This window comes from Paraphaeosphaeria sporulosa (assembly GCF_001642045.1).
Source record: "Paraphaeosphaeria sporulosa strain AP3s5-JAC2a unplaced genomic scaffold CC84scaffold_13, whole genome shotgun sequence".
Taxonomy (NCBI): domain Eukaryota; kingdom Fungi; phylum Ascomycota; class Dothideomycetes; order Pleosporales; family Didymosphaeriaceae; genus Paraphaeosphaeria; species Paraphaeosphaeria sporulosa.
This window is the reverse complement of record NW_017253372.1, coordinates 297823-315382: the sequence shown is the minus strand read 5'-3', so window position 1 is coordinate 315382 and position 17560 is coordinate 297823. Positions and strand designations below refer to the sequence as shown.

At 52.8% G+C, this 17560-nt stretch overlaps 7 protein-coding genes across 7 annotated transcripts; 3 read left to right on the top strand and 4 right to left on the bottom strand.

Moving 5' to 3' along the window:
• Positions 1 to 1838, top strand: CC84DRAFT_1222313 (putative MFS transporter; the record flags this gene model as incomplete). Its single annotated transcript, XM_018183354.1, has 3 exons — positions 1 to 439; positions 489 to 1525; positions 1578 to 1838. The coding sequence occupies 3 exons, from the start codon at positions 1 to 3 to the stop codon at positions 1836 to 1838; spliced, it is 1737 nt and encodes a 578-aa protein (XP_018030343.1).
• Positions 1839 to 2682: 844 nt separating this feature from the next.
• Positions 2683 to 3922, top strand: CC84DRAFT_1103224 (pectin lyase 1 precursor; the record flags this gene model as incomplete). Its single annotated transcript, XM_018175001.1, has 3 exons — positions 2683 to 3131; positions 3188 to 3448; positions 3502 to 3922. 3 exons carry the CDS (start codon positions 2683 to 2685, stop codon positions 3920 to 3922), a joined length of 1131 nt encoding a protein of 376 aa, XP_018030342.1.
• Positions 3923 to 4528: 606 nt separating this feature from the next.
• Positions 4529 to 5722, top strand: CC84DRAFT_1074185 (putative isomerase YbhE; the record flags this gene model as incomplete). The annotated part of the gene is made up of 1 exon (XM_018173695.2): positions 4529 to 5722. A coding segment is annotated over one exon (1194 nt), but the record flags the coding sequence as incomplete, so codon positions are not given.
• A 1395-nt stretch (positions 5723 to 7117) lies between these two features.
• CC84DRAFT_1222310 (uncharacterized protein) lies at positions 7118 to 7456 on the bottom strand (the record flags this gene model as incomplete). Its single annotated transcript, XM_018183353.1, has 1 exon — positions 7118 to 7456. The coding sequence occupies one exon, from the start codon at positions 7454 to 7456 to the stop codon at positions 7118 to 7120; it is 339 nt and encodes a 112-aa protein (XP_018030340.1).
• A 1595-nt stretch (positions 7457 to 9051) lies between these two features.
• CC84DRAFT_351898 (uncharacterized protein) lies at positions 9052 to 11262 on the bottom strand. Its single transcript, XM_018185878.1, has 4 exons — positions 10726 to 11262; positions 10379 to 10670; positions 9922 to 10317; positions 9052 to 9870 (listed from the first exon to the last, which is right to left on the bottom strand). The coding sequence occupies exons 1-4, from the start codon at positions 10870 to 10872 to the stop codon at positions 9089 to 9091; spliced, it is 1617 nt and encodes a 538-aa protein (XP_018030339.1). The 5' UTR covers positions 10873 to 11262; the 3' UTR covers positions 9052 to 9088.
• Positions 11263 to 11652: 390 nt separating this feature from the next.
• CC84DRAFT_1222308 (uncharacterized protein) lies at positions 11653 to 14855 on the bottom strand (the record flags this gene model as incomplete). Its single annotated transcript, XM_018183352.1, has 5 exons — positions 11653 to 12871; positions 12921 to 13741; positions 13790 to 14193; positions 14247 to 14620; positions 14668 to 14855. 5 exons carry the CDS (start codon positions 14853 to 14855, stop codon positions 11653 to 11655), a joined length of 3006 nt encoding a protein of 1001 aa, XP_018030338.1.
• Positions 14856 to 15229: 374 nt separating this feature from the next.
• CC84DRAFT_1168880 (uncharacterized protein) lies at positions 15230 to 16258 on the bottom strand. The gene has a single exon (XM_018179508.1). It carries the CDS (start codon positions 16146 to 16148, stop codon positions 15402 to 15404), a length of 747 nt encoding a protein of 248 aa, XP_018030337.1. The 5' UTR covers positions 16149 to 16258; the 3' UTR covers positions 15230 to 15401.
• Positions 16259 to 17560: the final 1302 nt, after the last annotated feature.

Sequence of the window (17560 nt, the reverse complement as noted above, 5' to 3'; positions counted from 1 at the left end):
ATGACTATCAAAGAGACCTTGCGAGATGCGCCGGCCGGCCAACTTGCCAGGGCGTACCTAGGATGGCAGATTTCGCCGTACGAGGATGAGAAGGAGGACTATCGGCTTCCAGAGCCCGAGAAACAAGAACCTGGTCCACAGGCTGAAGCTCAGCGCGATATAGCTCCTGACGATGGATCTGAGGAAGGCTCTTCTGACGACAAAGAAAAAGACAAGGATCTCGAGAGCAATGCCCCAAACACGGAACTTCAGGGGCACGCTGATCAGTCTGGTGACCGCGATATCGAACGTATTGCGACGGAGAGAGACCACCATGGAGGAAAACAGCCTGCTTTCCAGGAAGTAGGTTTCAGTCCAATGGACCGTGACAACCCCCAGAACTGGCCAACCGCGAAGAAAGCTTTCGTATTCTTCCAGATATGTCTCCTAACATTCTCAGGTCAGTCCACATGTCCCCCTGGAGTCCTTCGTTACTGACTGCAACACAGTCTACAGCGCATCTGCGATTATCACACCAGCAGAAGGCATTTTTGAGGAGCAGTGGGGTACCTCCGGACAGGTCTCTGCATTGGTCCTCTCGATGTACGTCCTAGGTTATGGCCTTGGACCCCTGATCTTTAGTCCTATGTCTGAAATGCCCATGGTCGGACGAAATTTGCCATACATGATATCGTTCTCAATCTTTATCATCATGACCGCCATCGGTAGCGGAGTCAGTAACTTTCCCGGCATAGTCGTCATACGATTCATCCAGGGTTTCTTCGGGGGCCCAGTCTTGAGTACCGGTGCTGCTTCCGCAAGCGACATATATGCGTTCAACAAAATCCCTTACGCGTTGTCGTTTTGGTCGTTTTTCGCATACGCAGGTCCAGCACTAGGTCCTGTCCTCAGCGGATTTGCGATCCCCCTCAACAATTGGCGATGGGGTTTCTGGGAGACGTTGATCCTTTCCGGCTTTACCTTTTTACTGTTGTTCTTTTCCCTCCCCGAAACAAACGCCGACTACATACTCGCGCAGCGTGCAAAGCGGCTCCGCCTGAAGACCGGGGATAGCAACTTGCTGTCGAGGTCGGAAAGCCGCTCTGGAAACAAGAACTGGGTCAAGCTGACGATATACCATCTCACGATGCCTTTCCGCATCACCGTATTAGACCCTTCGGTTGGCTTCATCAATCTCTACACTGCGTTGGTCTACGGTGTGTACTATTCATTCTTCGAATCCTTCCCGCTTGTATATATGGGCACCTACGGCTTTTCGATCGGAATCATGGGCGCTGTCTTCATCTGCGTCATCATCGGAGCAGCGATCGGCCTTATCACGTATGCACTTCTGGTGTACTTCGTGTATGAGCCATACACGATGTCGAAGGGTATCGGTAGCCCGGAGTTCCGCCTGGTCCCTGGTCTCTTCGCCGCCGCTCTCGCACCAGCTGGCATGTTCATATTTGGGTACGCATCGAAGGCAGACATCACCTGGGTAGCTCCGACCATCGGTATCGCGCTCTACGCCGGCACTTCCTTTGTCGTAAGTTTTGTTCCTTGACTTATCGTTAGCGGACCCAACTAATGTACCAAAGCTCGTGAACTGCATCTTTGTCTACCTACCCATCAGCTACCCACGCTATGCAGCGAGTATCTTTGCAGCGAACGGTTTCCTGCGTAGTGCTATGGCATGCGGTGCTATCCACTTCTCCCAGCCGCTGTTCCACAACCTAGGTGTTGGAAACGGGTGCGCTATTCTGGGCAGTGTCGCCGCTGCCTGCGCCGCTGCATTCGTAGGGCTGTGGTACTATGGACCGAACCTCAGAGCGCGCAGCAAATTTGCCGAATCATACTAGGTTCTCTGGGGAACAGGGCAAACGGGGTACAGCTGTAGAATGTAAGGAGAGAATGTACGTAGAATACTGTCGGCAGCTACAAAGCGACATGGGGGGCGCATGTATTGTACAATTTGGGTCTGCATGTACGAAGGGGGATTGGATGTAATGTTGATGGCAATGGAAACACTCATCACTTTCCACGCAATGGGATGCAGTGCCCCTATCAGATGCGCAAAAGTCCTTGCGAAGTACGAAATCGCTACCTAGAGGAGGAAGGGACATGGTCAATGATGGAAAGCGCACCTGCGATAGAGGAGGCTGAGCGCCACACCCGTCTGATGCGACGGAAGGTGACGACGCGTGATGAGACGCTTGCCGAAAGTGAACAAGCGCCCCAGCGTGACGAAACATGCAGGTCCACGGAAAATTTCATCTCCACGCCTGCAACCACAAGCAGCGGCCGCTAAAGCCCTAGCGGTGAACTGCATTGATTCCCAGGAGTGAGGCGCTTGCGTCAATGTGAACCTTGCGTTTCCCATTGAAGCAGCGAGCGACATAGGGAATCCACAAACAATAAACGGCCCATCACGTTCAAGGCCTGAGCTTTGCGAGGATGAAACGACCACACTTTACGAGAGACAACGTGCAGCCATCGTGCCGAGAGCTATGTACATAGATAACATAGGTATATAACAAGAATGTGAGAGCAGCACCTACTCCTCTTCAACTTCTTTCTTCAAGCAGTTCTATTCATTCGTTTTCCCATAGCGATTCGCTGGTCACTCGCTTTCTTTCAGTTCATCCCTCAATTTTCCATCCTTTGCATCACAGCCATTTTTCTACCAGGACCATATACACCAACATGCAGCGGTTCGTGATCGCTCTCCTCGGCGCCAGCGCTGCCCTAGCTGCCCCTACGGCTTCCATCAAGCGCGCGACTGTCTCCGGTTCAGCTGAGGGATTTGCTGCTGGTGTAACCGGTGGAGGAGATGCCACTGCCGTGACACCAACTTCTACGGATGAGTTGGTCTCCTACCTTGGCGACAGCGAGCCCCGCGTTATCATCCTCAACCAGGAGTTCGACTTCACGGATAGCGAAGGCACCACAACATCCGCCGGCTGCTCGCCATGGGGCACTGGCTCACAGTGCCAGATTGCCATCAACCAGAACGACTGGTGCACCAACTATGAGCCTGATGCACCCACAGTGAGCAGCATCACCTACAACAAGGCTGGTGTTGAGGGCATCACCGTTGCATCTGACAAAACCATCATTGGAGAGGGCAGCAAGGGTGTCATAAAGGGCAAGGGGTAAGTCGGCATCATACCTATATATTCAACATATCGTGCTGACAGACTATGTCCAGTCTGCGAATGGCCAATGGTGTCAGCAACATTATCATCCAGAACATTCACGTCACCGAGATCAACCCCGAATACGTCTGGGGAGGTGACGGTATTACCATCGATGGTGCCGACATGATCTGGATCGATCACGTCAAGACCTCGCTCATTGGCCGCCAGCACATTGTTCTGGGAACTGAATCCTCAGGAAAGGTCACCATCTCGAACAGTGAGATTGACGGCACGACTTCTTGGTCGGCTCAGTGTAATGCTTACCACTACTGGTGCGTATCCGGATCCATTGATTCGCAGGAGTTTCACTAAATTTTAACTCTAGGTCGGTACTTTTCCTCGGATCCGATGACCAAGTGACCTTCAAGGGCAACTACATCCACAACACTTCTGGTCGTGGCCCTAAGGTTGGTGGAAAGACTGTCCTCCACGCCGTCAACAACTACTGGGGCAACATCGATCCCACCGGTCACGCCTTTGAAATTGACTCCGGTGCCTACATTCTGGCTGAGGGCAACACATTTGACAGCGTCAAAACTCCGGTGTCTACCCTTGAGGGCAAGCTCTACACAGGCACCGACTGTTCCAGCGCTCTCGGACGTGCTTGTGTTGAGAACACCTTGACTGGCTCTGGGGACTTCAGCGGTACTGCCTCTGACGTCTTGAGCTCGTTCAGCAGCAAGGCAGCAGCTGCTGACAAGGACGCATCGGGTGTTCCCAGCAGCGCCGGCATTGGCAAGATCTAAGTAATATCACGTCTTGGGTCAGCCAGTGCGGACGAGCAGCATTCGGTGCCCAAGTCAACATATGCTCACATCGACTCCTGTGCGATTGAGTATCGTCTTCTTTTCTTGTAGATACATTCTTCAGCTTTCAATTCCAATCCAGCCTAGCGCTGCGTTTTCGCTTAATTGGGTGCATTTTCCCTTACGCCGAACCTAGTGGATTGTGGCGGAAGCCAAGTTCTTCTAAATAATTAATCCTCCTACGTGCGAGAGCCACCTATGCTGATGGGTTCTAGAATGTTCAGGATCTCGTATCCCGGGTTCTCGGACAGTGTGTCCGTCGCCCCCCGCATTTTATCCGGTCGGCTGGAGACGAGCGCATTTGATTGGACTGCAGGCTAAAACCACGTGGATTAGATCGTTCCTGCACTGGCGCCATCCCAAAAGTGTGGAGAGAGGATTCAACGCCCAGATGCTCGAGATTGACGATTCCGGGTCAATGGGCAAACATGGGGCCTTTAAATGAAGTGGGATCCCCTCTGTTGGCACTCAGGGACCTGTGACAATCTACACAGCCTTCGTCGAGATCGTTTCCTTCCAGCAATGGCTCCCGTCAAGTCTGTTGCCCTTCTGGGCCTATCTTTGCTCTCTCAGGCCTCCGCAGTTAAGCTCTTGGCATTGAACTTTGCAGGCCAATTTTACTCATTGGACCTCTCTTTCAAGTCGTCCACAAAGGCTAGCTTGAAGGTCGTGCAGAACATCACTGCGTGCGGAGTGACGCCCACCTGGCTGCACCTCGACGAAGAGACGCGCACCGTCTACTGCATCGATGAAAGCTGGTTGAACGAGGGCCTTGGCAGTGGCAACCTATCGCAGTGGTCTGTCGGACCCGACTTCAGCAAGAAGGATGCCTTGACTCTTACTGGCTCCACCGATACAGAGGGCAATTCGGTACATGGCTTCACGTACGGAGGTCCCGATGGCCGGAGCTTCCTCGTTACCTCGGAGTACTCTCCCTCCACAGTCACGACGTACAAGCTGCCGATCACTTCCAAGACCAAAGCACTTCAGAAGCTTGAGTTCACAATGGCGGCTCCTGGACCCCGTCCAGATCGCCAGGACAAGCCCCACCCGCATGCTGCCTTTACCGACCCAACTGGAGACTTCCTGATTGTTCCTGACCTGGGTGCGGATCTTACTCGCATCTTCAAGATCAACCAGAAGACTGGTCAACTCACCGCCTGCCCTGCGATTGCCTCGCTTCCGGGTGACGGACCTCGCCACGGCCTCTTCCGCAAGGCTGGACGCGCCCTGAAGTACTACTCCCTCAACGAAGTCAGCAGCTCCGTCGGTGTCTATGACGTCGCGTACCCCGACCACTCGTACGGATCCAAGGAGTCCTGCCTCTCCCTCAAGCTCGTGCAGACTCTCTCCAACTACGGACCCAACGTTCCGCTCGGCAACGTCACCGTGAAGTCCGCCGAGATCCGCGTTGTGGGTGACTTCCTCTACGCGTCCAACCGCAACGACACCACCTTCGGCTTCGAGCAGGACTCCATCGCTATCTTTAAGATTGGTGGTGACGGCAAGCTCCAGTTCCAGGAGTTGACCAACTCGCACGGATACTACCCGCGATCTTTCTCGTTCAACGAGGCAGGCACATACGCTGCTATCGCTGGACAGACGACTGCGAACATTGCGATTGTCAAGAGGGATACGAAGACTGGAAAGCTTGGCCCGCTGGTGACTAACCTTGTTCTGCCGCCAAGGGGAACCTATGGTGGGGAGGATGGAGTTAGCAATGTTATCTGGGTCGAGTAGAGTGTCATTATAGTACGATAGCAACTGAGAAATAGATTACTGGTATATGTTATCATTTAGTTCCTGATCACCTCTTCAGAATCTCAGCTCTCTTGTACTGTTTGCACAGTGACTGACGATTAGAACTGAGCTACCCGTAGCAGGCGTTACTGTGAACACTCACGTTGGACTACCATAACGAAAGGTTGCAGAGTTACAATTGAAAAAGTTGCTACAGTACTAGGCGTATTCGTACATCTTCGATGTAACATAGCACCCTAAGCTCCCTGTGTTCAATAGTGTCCGAAGCGCCGTATACTCCTATTCACCCGCGATTCAATCTGCCCGAAACCTGTCCTTATCATTGATGAACTCAACGAGCTCCACCATCTGACGCCTCAACGTATTCAGCTTCTTTCCCGCATTTTCTAGATGCGTGATTGGCTCATGAGAATTGTGGCGCCCTAGCTCAGAATCTTTCTTAATCCTGCAGATAGCATTATACTGCTTTTCTATCCCCTTGCGAAGGCTGCTGCAGAGATCTCAGCGCATCGATCCTCCCACTCTCGCAACTTCCATATTGCCCCCAGAGAGCTTCCTGCCGACAGCTTGTAGCGATTTCGCTCGAGGTTCCCAATAGTTGTTTTAGTTATAGTAATCTTGCACGCTTGTCTCGAACTCCCTGATCTCGTCTTCTACGCAGTAGCTAGTTGGTGCATCAAAAGTATTGATGAAAGAAACAACAATTTCGAGGAAGTCTGCCGTTATGGGAAGGTTATTTCGATTTATGGATACTTTTATGTCTGGAGCGTCGTCTGAGGTTCCGGAAGTCGACATTTTGTGGGATTGCGTTTGCGAACAAATGTCAAATAGGCTCGCAGCACTGAATCTTTTCGTCCTTTATATCGTCCTTGGAATTTTTTTCAACTACGCATGATGGTTATACATGACAGAGGACAGATTGAAAAGGTTCCGCGGCTTGGTACTTGCATGGGAGGCTCGTGGGTACACCGAACGTCACACTACTGAAGCAGATTCAAAAAAAGGTGTTTGGCCAGCAGTCACAGAAAGAACTGACTATCAAAGCTAGTAGATAATTGGTTTGTGCATTATCCGGATAGTTCATGTGGTGCTCGGACAATTAATTTGCCGAGATATTACCCAGCGAGTCGACTCATGACACAGTTCTTCGAGCTGCCAGGTAGGGGAGACACATTCCAGTAGCTACTATTGTGATCGCCCTGTACCACTATCATGTTTCCGGTGCTTCAACCAAGGTGTGTTCATACCATGGTGAATATATTAGTTTTGACTTGGAAGGTTTGCGTGATCGCGATGGGTTACCATCGTGCAATATCAGCATGCCTGCGCTAATATGCGCACCTCCGTTTAAGGTCCAACCTGTCTGCCAATGTCTTAGCTCTGTGACGTCTTCGCCGTATGATAGCTTTTATCACCATCCTCATCATCTGATTTTCTCGACCAAACCCATGCAACGTCTTCATCACTGAACCCCAGCGCCCTCAATTTCTTCAATTTCTCCTGAAAGAAGAGACTCTCCTTTTCAAACGACGTCTCCATCTCTCTAAATCGCCGCATGATATGGCCGGGAACACCAGCCGCATGCATCTGGTCATGCTCGTCTGCTTCCGCAGCAAGATCTGCCATACGCTTCTTCTCAAGCATTCCAGCCTCGGCTTGCCACTTCTCCAACGTCGCGGCTTTGTTGTCTCGGTGTGCCTCCTTGCGTGCCATGGAGCTCCTTTAGGTAAGCTTTCAGTTCGTCCTTGATAGCGGACCAGGCAATAGAAGAAGGCGGTAGGTTATCTGCAGCGATGAGTGCAAGGGACAAAGGAAGGTCTCGCTGCTGAGCAGGTTCGGTTGTGGGTTCGACTTCAGGGTCGTCTGTTGTTTGTGTCATGGCGAGATTAAGGTAAGTGAGTGTCCGTCGCGGCTTATATATACTTCCAGCAATGCACGAAGCAATCCGCTAACACATCTTAGGGATTAATTTTCACCAAACAGAATATTTGCTCGCATTGAAACATGTCGTGACACATCCTCAGAGACTGTGAAAAATGATTCACCTGATTCGGAACTTTTGTTCACTACGAAACAGCTGAGTCTCAGTCTCTTCGAGCACCAGATCATCGTCGGTGTGGCATGAAAGTGACCTAAGGGCAGAGTCATCATTTCTCCCGGCGCTTAGGCGATGCTTGATGAAATATACATACGCTTCACGTGTAAGATAGAGGTACTATATATATACTAGATGAATCTTGGATTTCCTCTTCTCCTCGATACATAGGTCCCCTCCACACGTGCCTCCTACCCTACATGAACGTCGTAATCTTGCGCCGCCTAAACCCTCGATCAACTCCCAATCTTCAAACATCCTTTCAAAAGTCCTCGCCGTCTTCGTATCGTCATTCTGCTCATATCCAATCGCTTCGATCACTGCTATAATCAGCTCTTCTATGTTGTCCCCCACTTGTCGCAGCCCTTACATGCCCTTTCAACTCTTCGTGAAAGTCTCCGCTCATCTCAGCAAGCCTTATGATCTGCACCGCTTCATCAAAGTGCGCTTCGATCTCGGCGGCTACTTCCTTGCAGGTGTCTACGTGGCAGTCTTCGCAGAGGTCGCATAGTTTCAAAAAGAGGGTCTTGTTTCTGGCCAGATCGATTGTGCTTTGGGACATCTTGATGAGATTGTTGCACTAGCGACTCAACGGCACTTGCGGTGCTCTGGGGTAGGACCTTAAAGCTCTCATTATATGATGCAAGAACGAATTACTACCGTGCCACCTGGCCAGGCCATACTGCACAGTGCAAATATCGAGCTGAAGTCTCTGAAGTCTCCTTTGAAGTGCGATGTCTTTACCTGCTCGCTGCAACTGCCAACAGCCGCTGTGCACTAAACTCATTATTATGGCTGCAACGAAACATTGATCCGTAAGAAATATCACACGATCATAGAATACGCGCAGCGCACACACACAGATCTCGGACTTTTGCGCCCGTGCTATATCCACCGGATACAGAAAGCCGTTGTATACACTCTACATCCAAAATTACAGCAGGCGTCAATTGTGCCCCTCTCTCATGACGAAAAAAAAAGAACGGATCTGAGCGAACGCATGTGACATTGAAAGGTAGTAGTGGAACCTAGGGTAACTTGAAGCGACTTGACGTTTTTTTTTTGTCATTTATTTTTTGCTGAAACTCTATGGCCAGTGTCCATGTTGTCGTGAGAGAGCCACGGACCACCACTACAAGAGCGTCGCGCAAATCACTCAAAACACCATGGCACTAATGCACGAGCGGCCACTCTTCAAAGAAATACAATCGGTTCAATCTACATTTCCGCCCACACTCCTCTTGAACCATCTAGTATCCGCCCTTGCCCCATTCCTTCACCCACGTCTTCACCGTCCTAATCTCCCACTCGTGCGCCTCCCGAATATAATCCGGCTCATCCGCTACACTCTTAATCCCAGTCCTGGGACTACTATCCCAATGATGTCCCGCTCCCGCAATCAAATAACTCGGGTACTCCGCACTACTTACCACAATCGCCTTCTTCTCATGACTATGGTATGTCAGATCAACCCAGACATCTGCCTCTCCATCAATCAGCGCGAGCCGCGGCGCAGAGATGTGCAGGCCGCCATAGCGGTTGATCACGTTCGTATCGGGGCGAGAGGGTATGGAGGAGTAGGTGCCGGGCGGGAAGGAGTAATTGCACCAAGACTGCATGTAGGACCCGTTTAGGGCGCGGGAGATGAGAGTGGGTCCGTGGGTGGGGGCGGCAATGAAGGCACCTAGCTCGATGCAGGAAGTGTATAGGTAGGAGCGGCCGGCGTCGTTGGCGGGGTTCGCCCAGTAGGTCGCGTTCTGCGTGTTGAAGCAGCCGTCGTCGGTGGTGTCGAGGCGGCCGGATTCGCAGAGCGGGACAATCACACGCTTGATATACGCCGCGTAGTTGCCGAGCCCGGTCCAGGGCTCGCCTTGGGTGTACTTTGAAAGTTTCGTGTCGACGGCTGTGATGTTGGCGGGGGCGTTGGGGTTGGTGATGTTGGAGCAGAAGTTGAAGAAGTCTTGGGAGGAGTCGGGGGGGTTCCAGTTGAGCTCTTGCCAGGTACCGGTGGGGTAGTCAAAGGGGCCGCCCACTATTAAAAGTCAGAAAACGAGAATCTTTACTGTGTGGCTGAAATGCTTACGGGGGTAGCTAATAGCTTGCGCAAAGTCCCTAATGTCGCTCACTGGGCCCAGCCCAAAGACCTCCTTGACTTCCTGAATAGCAGCTTTGTTACCAGAGTCTATGACCTCGTCGATCTTGTCGACGATGCCAACCAGTCGTGATATGCAATCTGATGGTCCGTACTTCAGGATGGGGTTGTACCAGCTGGGATATTCCCATTTGGCGATCGCCGGCGCACTGGCTGCTATACCTCCCGCAAACAAGTCATTGTATGTCTTCATTGTGAAAGCGACCTGTCCACCAGCCAGACTTCCGCCGTACATGATCCACGGTGTGTGCGGCGCATGGAGACTCTCGTTGCCGGTTACGCCAGGGAAAGTAGCGTGCTTAGCGAAGAACGCATTGTCCGCGATGGCTATCCTCGTATCAGTACAAATTTCGAGAGATTCAGAATTCGCGTGATTTGAGCAACTCACTCTGATCCGTCGTCAAAAACCTCAAATTATCCGTCGACGAGTCTTCGGTCGGCCAACTCTTCCCATAGTACCTATTTTCTAGGATAACCCCCAGCCCACCCGTCGCCTCCGCCAAAATCTTGACAATTCCGTTCCGCAAATTGCTGAACCGCGACTCGCCGCTCGTCTCCCCGCCAATGTACAGAAAAACCGGTCCGCCGGGCTTGTAGTACGTGGGGTCGAAGAAGTAGCGCTGCGAGAAGGTCGCGTTCGTGTGGGGTTCGTAGCGCGCTTCGTGGTGGAGGTGGTCGACCTGGAGGATGTGGTGAGACAGCGAACGAGACAGAACTGGGGCGGGAGAAGTATACCGGCTGCTCAATCGTATGCGCTTGATACGTAGCCTGCGCCGACTGCCTTTTTCCTAGGTGCACATCTGCGATTCTTCCCCTCCTCTCCTTGGCATCGCTCAACGCACCCAGACCACTCAAGACTGTCAACGTAGTTAAGAACTTCATAGCGTGTCACGACCAGGTACGGAAACACGACCATCGTCGGGACCTTGGAATCCATGTTCCCAGCCCGTTTATAAACATTCTGCCAGCATTGGATCGCGTCAACACAGGCCCAAGGTACTGGGTGGGGAGCTGTGTCGGTCACGGCCGCATTAGGAAGGCGGGGATGGAAGCTCGGCTAAAGCTTCGCTGAGCTTGTCGTCACTTGGCATATGGTGTGTGTACCTGCCGTTAGGAGCTCGCGCAGGCCTGTGAAGGGTTAGTTGCGTGGTAAGCATCGTCATATCACATGCTGTTATCAACGGCGTGGCGGGTTTCTGCATGGTGTCAATGTGGATGCGATTGTACAATGCTGGTCGAGACACCGTCATCTCGAGCTTACGTTATTTGAGCTTTATTGTGATCTTTCTCCTTCCTAGGATTACCTCCCGCAAACCTGGGAAATATTGAGTACGTTCTCATACGCTCCATTCCACGGACTTGATCCGAGATTCCTCACGGTCAATCCACGATGCCGACGGGCTAGGTCTCTCCACCATTGGAGTCCTTTGTGGCCTACAAATTCCCCAAGAATTGGTCTCTACACACCATGCGACATCACTAGGTCTTAGGACGACCAGTAGTCGCTCAAGGACCTCCCTAGGCTCCTCGATGTGCATAATTCAGCTGGGAAATATCAGACCACGAATGCTCGACTCGGCGCTGGCCATCCTGGGCGGCATGCTGTTAATCGTGCAGTCAGCGCATGGTGACCAAAGGTAATTCGACTTTGACTGAGCAGTCTCAACCCTTGCTTGCGCCTGGCCCATCAAACTCTTTGTCGAGCTTTGCCAACGCAGCTGCCTTCTCGGCATCATGCTTCACGCCCTGCACTCTTGCAGGCAGTTCACGCATTACCTGCTGTACCAACTGCTCAAGGTCTTTTGGATCTCGTGTCTCCATCTTTGCCTTCCCTTTAACAGTATTACCAACAACCGGAGGCTTCACTTCACGCTTGCGCAGCATGACCTGGCCCTTAGAGTCCATGAACGTCTCATAGCCTTGCTGATCGAGTACTTCATCGGGAACGCGCACGCTCACAGGCGGCTTGGAGGTAGGTGGCTGAGAAGCCGTAGGAGGATCGACCGGGCTGGGACCTTCTTTTTCCTTCTCGTAACGTTCGAGAGCTCGAATGTGGTCCTGGTTCTCCTTGTTGCCTTCCATCAGAAAGCGGAGACACATGATGGCATGTTCGCGAATGTATGGGTTGTGCTCGTCGTATGAGCAGCAGTTGAGGACAGCCTCGATTCCACCGAGCGGCCGGATTTGGTCTTGGACCTGTCTATTCTTCCAGACAAGGGAGCTCAGCACGAGAACAGCAAGCTTCTTCAGGTTTCGCCATTCAAATTCGGAAGGCTCATCCTGGGCTTCGTCGATGTAGGGACGAGGAGACGGCATGTATCCTTCGGGTGCAGTCGTGTTGGCGGCTGTGTCGTACGGTCGCTCAACAGCCACTGGCTGTGGCTCAGATTCGGTAGACGGCGCTGAAGTGTTGTTGCTGCGTGCAGCTGCGGTGAGTGGAGGTATCGATATCTGGCCCTTGGGGATAGCAGCATCAAGCTCCTTCAGCAAGGTGACCAGCTCGTTTGCCACCTCCCAATTGCTCAGCATGGATTTCCACGTCTCATGCTCCGTTAATATCGCGAAGAATTCCAGGTACTGATATACGCCTTCGTACATGCGTTCCATATCCCACAAGTTAAGCGGAAAGTCTTCGGGCTGGGCATGCCCCGCGCGGATCTGGCCTTGCAAGAAGATGAGCGCGCACGTTTGTGGAATGATGTGGCGTCGAAACTCAGTCAGCAGGAAGTTGACCATATGTGCATCTCCCTGGTCCACAGGAGTGGAGCCACTCTTTCGTACAAGAGTACTTTTGACCGGTGTCCGAGCCTGGCGCGCGCGGAAAATGTTGGTCAAGAGCTTCATGATGACAGCTTGAGCGGGTGAGATGATGTCCTTTGACCTACTGCGTCTATGAGTAAATGTCGATGGGAGGTATGCAGGTTACTTACTCAGACTCACGGAAAGCGTGGTACGCGAAAGGCAACAACCCATTGGCTAGAATCGACTCCATGATCTTCACCATGAATTTAAAGTAGAGCTCCTCCTCTCGAAGGTCCCATGCGGCAACGAAAATGAGCAGTTCCCGTAGTAGGTTTCGGCCATTGTCTTGGGCAAGCAGAAGATGACACCTGACGCTATGCATGCTTCGTATGCTGCTGAACTGGTTGGGATCGACGTGGTAGCCAGGCTGCCCTTCGGTGGGCTCTACGATGCCTCCCATAATGATCATTGGAAGCACTTCGATTTCGGTAGGTCCAAGAATCAATGGAACGTCCGTGAGTAACCCGTGACCCTCATCGCCAGCATCATCATAGTCGTCATCGTTGTCGTCGTCCTCTGGTGGGGGTGAGGTTGGAGAGGCTACGTCGCTGGTCAGCGCTGCAGGACGATCGGGATCAGGCTCCAAGCGCTTCAGCAGATCCTCTTTGCCATTCTGCAGGATATCGGCACCAAAGGCGGGCGGGTAAGTCACGCGAAAATCGACCTCACCTGCCGGGGATGACCGATTCAAGCTCGGATTGTATATTGACTGCGCTCGCATCGACCGTTCCTTTTGCTCTTCGGGAGACTCGGGAGCTTCGTTTGCAGAAGCTGCAATGCTGGAGCGCATTCTATCAACTTCAACTTGTAGCTGGTTGATGCTCTGGGCCAGCGCCTGCACGCTCTCTTGGTTCTTAGCCTGCTGTTCCAGCACCTGCTTATACGCACTGGACTGAGTAATCTCGTCGCGGTAGCGTGCAACAACGTCGGCGTAGCGCATGTTCCATTTCTAACGGGGTCAGACAGTCCATGGCAACACAATGTCTAGGTGACTCACATTCTTCTCTTCCTCGGACATGGTCTGCCACTGGCGCTTGCATTCTGAAGCGATTTCGTTGGCACCGGCCTTCTCGCCCATCTTGATGAGCGACTTCTTCACCTCGGCCCCAACTTCTCCGATGTATAGCAAGAAAGGCGATGAAGCCGGCTGCTGTGGGATCTTGAAGGCGTCGGGACCGCGGGACACGTGTTGGGGCACGGCGGGGGCAGCCTCGTCAGGGAGCTCGGGGTTCTTCTCCAGCCGGTACAAGAAGTCCATTCGCGACTTCATGTCTGCGAAGTTGGGGAGCTCGCTGTCTAGATGGCTGTCGAAGAGCTCGATCCAGAGCATCAGCTTCCGCTGCTCGTTCCGTGCGATGAGGTTGTTGAGAAACTGAAGGCACGTGATGAGGAGTTTCTTGTCTGCGGCACTGTTAGCAGCGTATCCTGAGCTGCACTCGTCGAGCGTAGCTTACATGCGTTGATGACACCCTGCCACTTATCCTCATCTGCCGTGCCCGCCTCGCCATCGTAGCCCCTCGCAGTAACCCGTACGCAGACAGTGATGAGCGCAAAGATGTCCTTGTCGAACAGCCGCGCTGCCGACAGGTCCTGCACCTTTTCTCCAACAACCAGCACGTTGCGCGCTATCGAGACCAGCTGGTTCAGGCGCTCCAGGTCTCTCAGCAGGCTCGGCGAGTATGAGGCAATCAGCGGGCCCGAGAGGCCTTCGTATTCGGGCGTGGCGGGGTCGGGTGCCGCGAAGCAGCGTCGCTCGAGCGAGGGGATGGCGGCTTTGAGAACGCCGGCGAGATCGTCCCAGAACAGGTCCGAGAGGCCCAATTCATCACTGCTTCATCAGCACTATCCTTGCACAAAAGCCTTGGGAACGCGCACCGAAGCTCGAAGCTGCGTCGTGACTCCTCGAGCGTCTTTTTCACGACGTCGCGTTCCAACATGCGCAGCGTTTCATCCTTGATGTATCCCGGGCTCTGGAAGTGCACCGTGTATGGCGCGAGTGCGAGTCTCAGGCGCGTGAGGTACAGCTTGGCGGGCTCTTGCACGTCGCTCGAGTCGTCGTCCATGGTAGGCGGTTCCGTGTGCGCATGGGCGCTGGCGAGCGCAGTATGGGCCGAAAACAGAGCTAGTTATGTTTCTGTCTCTGCCGGACTTTCAACCAAGCGTCAACGCCAGGTGTTTTGGTGGAGGAACATGCGAGCGTGACGGAAGGCGGGGCAGGAACAACTTTGATCCTGCCAAAATTTCCGCGGCGAGGGCAAGAGCGATCCAGTGCCCCGCCCCCACCATCGCGGCCCGATGTTAACACACCTCGTATCGATTGGATACCAATATTCACTTGCATGCATCGACATCGACCACTGGGCCTGAGCCTTACAATGTCGCTCAAGGATGCCATCGGGTTCGAATCACAGAACAATGGAAGCCCTGTCCTATGATGCATCGATCTTGTTTCAACATGTAGATCAGACGTGAGCGAAGGCTTGCACCAGCCGGGATCGAATGCCTACCCTAGGGCAACTCAGATTACTGTACACATCTACGTTTGCAACCTTGCACTACATCGCCTGAGACCACATCCATGCGAGAGGAATTCCCATACTGTCTCGCCACTAATATATCCGATCAAGCCGCGCTCGGTTGACGGCAATCTGCGCTGCGTATTCAGGAGAGATCCTCGAGAACTGCGCATCTATGTGACCATTGCCCCCCTCGAACATATCGCGACCAATGGCATTCAGTCTCCTAGCGGCAGGGTGCCGCTGCACGTCATGAAAGTGACGACTTCCGGCGATATGGTCTTCTTTTCCGTCGTCTTCCCACTCGGCGATTGATATGGCCCGCTGGACTAGATTCTGTCCATGTCCCGGACCTTTACTGCCGTCCAATTTCATGCTAGGAGCTCTTTCGGCATCGCACTCGCGATGTGCGCGACGCTGCTCCATGCGAGTGGCATGCTGGGCCACTCTAGGCGGAGGCGGGAATGTGGTGAACGAATTTGCTACGGTGACGCTGAACGGGTTTGAGGGTAATCCGTCTCTATGTCCAGAGGTGCTCAGGTTTGAAAGTGGAGTTGCATCTCTGTGCTTCGTTCCACCTTTCCTTTTGGAAAAAAGGCCCCTCTTCTTAGGCGCTTGGCCACCGTCCTTTCCTTGCTCTTCTTGCGTCAGCTGTCGTTCCCTGTTTCCATCGTGTTCGCTGCGAGCATCTTGCGCGATGGCATCACGTTCGTCGACAGACTCCTGTTCCGCAAAACCCTCTCCTGTCCTTTCTTCCTGGCTCTCGGGTCTTGGCTGAGGGTCGTATACGTTGACGTCGGCGTCAGAGACCCCATGGGTGCTGGCATGCTGGGGACTCATACCGAGTAATGGCAGCTCGGCCTAATTGCAGTGGCGTAGCTGGAACACTTGCAATCTCGTTGAAAGAAAGCTTTCTCTGGATGTGCAGGATACGCTGAGTTGTTGCGAGCGGTGAAGGTCATAGTAAGCCGCGGCAAGGCACCAGCACTTCGTATTCCCGTGGCTGTGCACATTCCCAGCGCGACATCCTCCAACCGATTGGGCATTTTAACTTCAAACATCAACCATAAGCCTGAGTTAAAGCCGTTTCGGGTTGTAGGTGAATCACGTGCTCTAAGGCGACTGGCAGTGTTTTGGGTCGCCAAATCTTTGACACGATATTGCAAGGACGGTGCTTTATGTTGGAGGACATTGATGCCTGTGTGACGGCAACCGAATAGGAGGCGCAACCTTCGACATTCTGATAGTGGACAGCGAGCAACAATTCGTCTCAGCACTACGCTTCCTCGCTCGACAAGGATCCTCACGCTGGAACATCATCCTATTTCGTCGTCAAGAATTACGAGGACCCTCCTCACCCCATCAAGGCAAGGCACGTCATGCATCACCATTTGGAAGTGTAGGCGATGTTAGGGCAACGTACTGAACAAAACAACGTCACTACATAAGTTGCATTTAAAAGTGTAAAAGCAGTTCAGTCACATACTTCGAAGATATGTCGGCGTATAGTGCGATCTCGACTTATGCCGCTGAGGGAGGAGATGAAGTCTCCCAGTGCTGAGGTTATGGCGTCCTGGGGAGGCCATGTTCTCGGATGCAAGAAACGCGTAGAGTGGAGTCAAGGGCGCCATGTAATGTTTGTTCGACTGTGTCCGCGCGACGGTCCCAGCTGACATCGTAGATGTACGGACGGGTGCGATAGCATAGATGCAACACTTCTGCTCGTGTTTGTTTGCATGCGCGTAGGAGGCCGCATCCGAGGTTCCGAGCTGCGGGCCATTCGTCCTTTTGATGCGTGGTCTTAGGTTCACTCGTTGGACATACCGCTCCTGCAGACGTTCTGAGTATAGGTTCCGGTGTGGTTATTTGAGGACGTCATCGTAGATCAACTCGCGAAGCTCTAGGGAGAGCTTCGATAGGATGCTGTTGTCTATGTAGTTGTTCTAGTGCGCGCTAAGTTACGGGTCCTTATTTGGAGCGCGTATGGGAATACATGAATGACTATGATGATTCCGGGCGTATGGGCGGCGAACGTCGGTCTAACGTACCGTATGCCTGCCAAATAGCCCTACGCACGTAAATTCCCCTGTCCGCATGCAGTATAAATAAAGCTCGGCCCATGCAATGCCAGCGGTGCCTCTACGTACGTATGGATCAATCCAGACAGGACACAACCTCGGCCATCCTGTCGGGCTGAGTCAGCCAGCAAGTCTTGAGCTGCACTCCAGCTGCAATGTATCCCAGAAGTCATG

Excerpts from the sequence above, each read along its gene's own strand:
- CC84DRAFT_351898 (XM_018185878.1), bottom strand. The coding sequence starts at position 10,872 with ATGAAGTTCTTAACTACGTTGACAGTCTTGAGTGGTCTGGGTGCGTTG. Across the intron at positions 10,671-10,725 it reads CGCATACGATTGAGCAGCCG|GTCGACCACCTCCACCACGA; the intron begins GTATACTTCTCC and ends CACATCCTCCAG. Across the intron at positions 10,318-10,378 it reads GTTTTTGACGACGGATCAGA|CCATCGCGGACAATGCGTTC; the intron begins GTGAGTTGCTCA and ends ATACGAGGATAG.
- CC84DRAFT_1168880 (XM_018179508.1), bottom strand. The coding sequence starts at position 16,148 with ATGAGTCCCCAGCATGCCAGCACCCATGGGGTCTCTGACGCCGACGTC.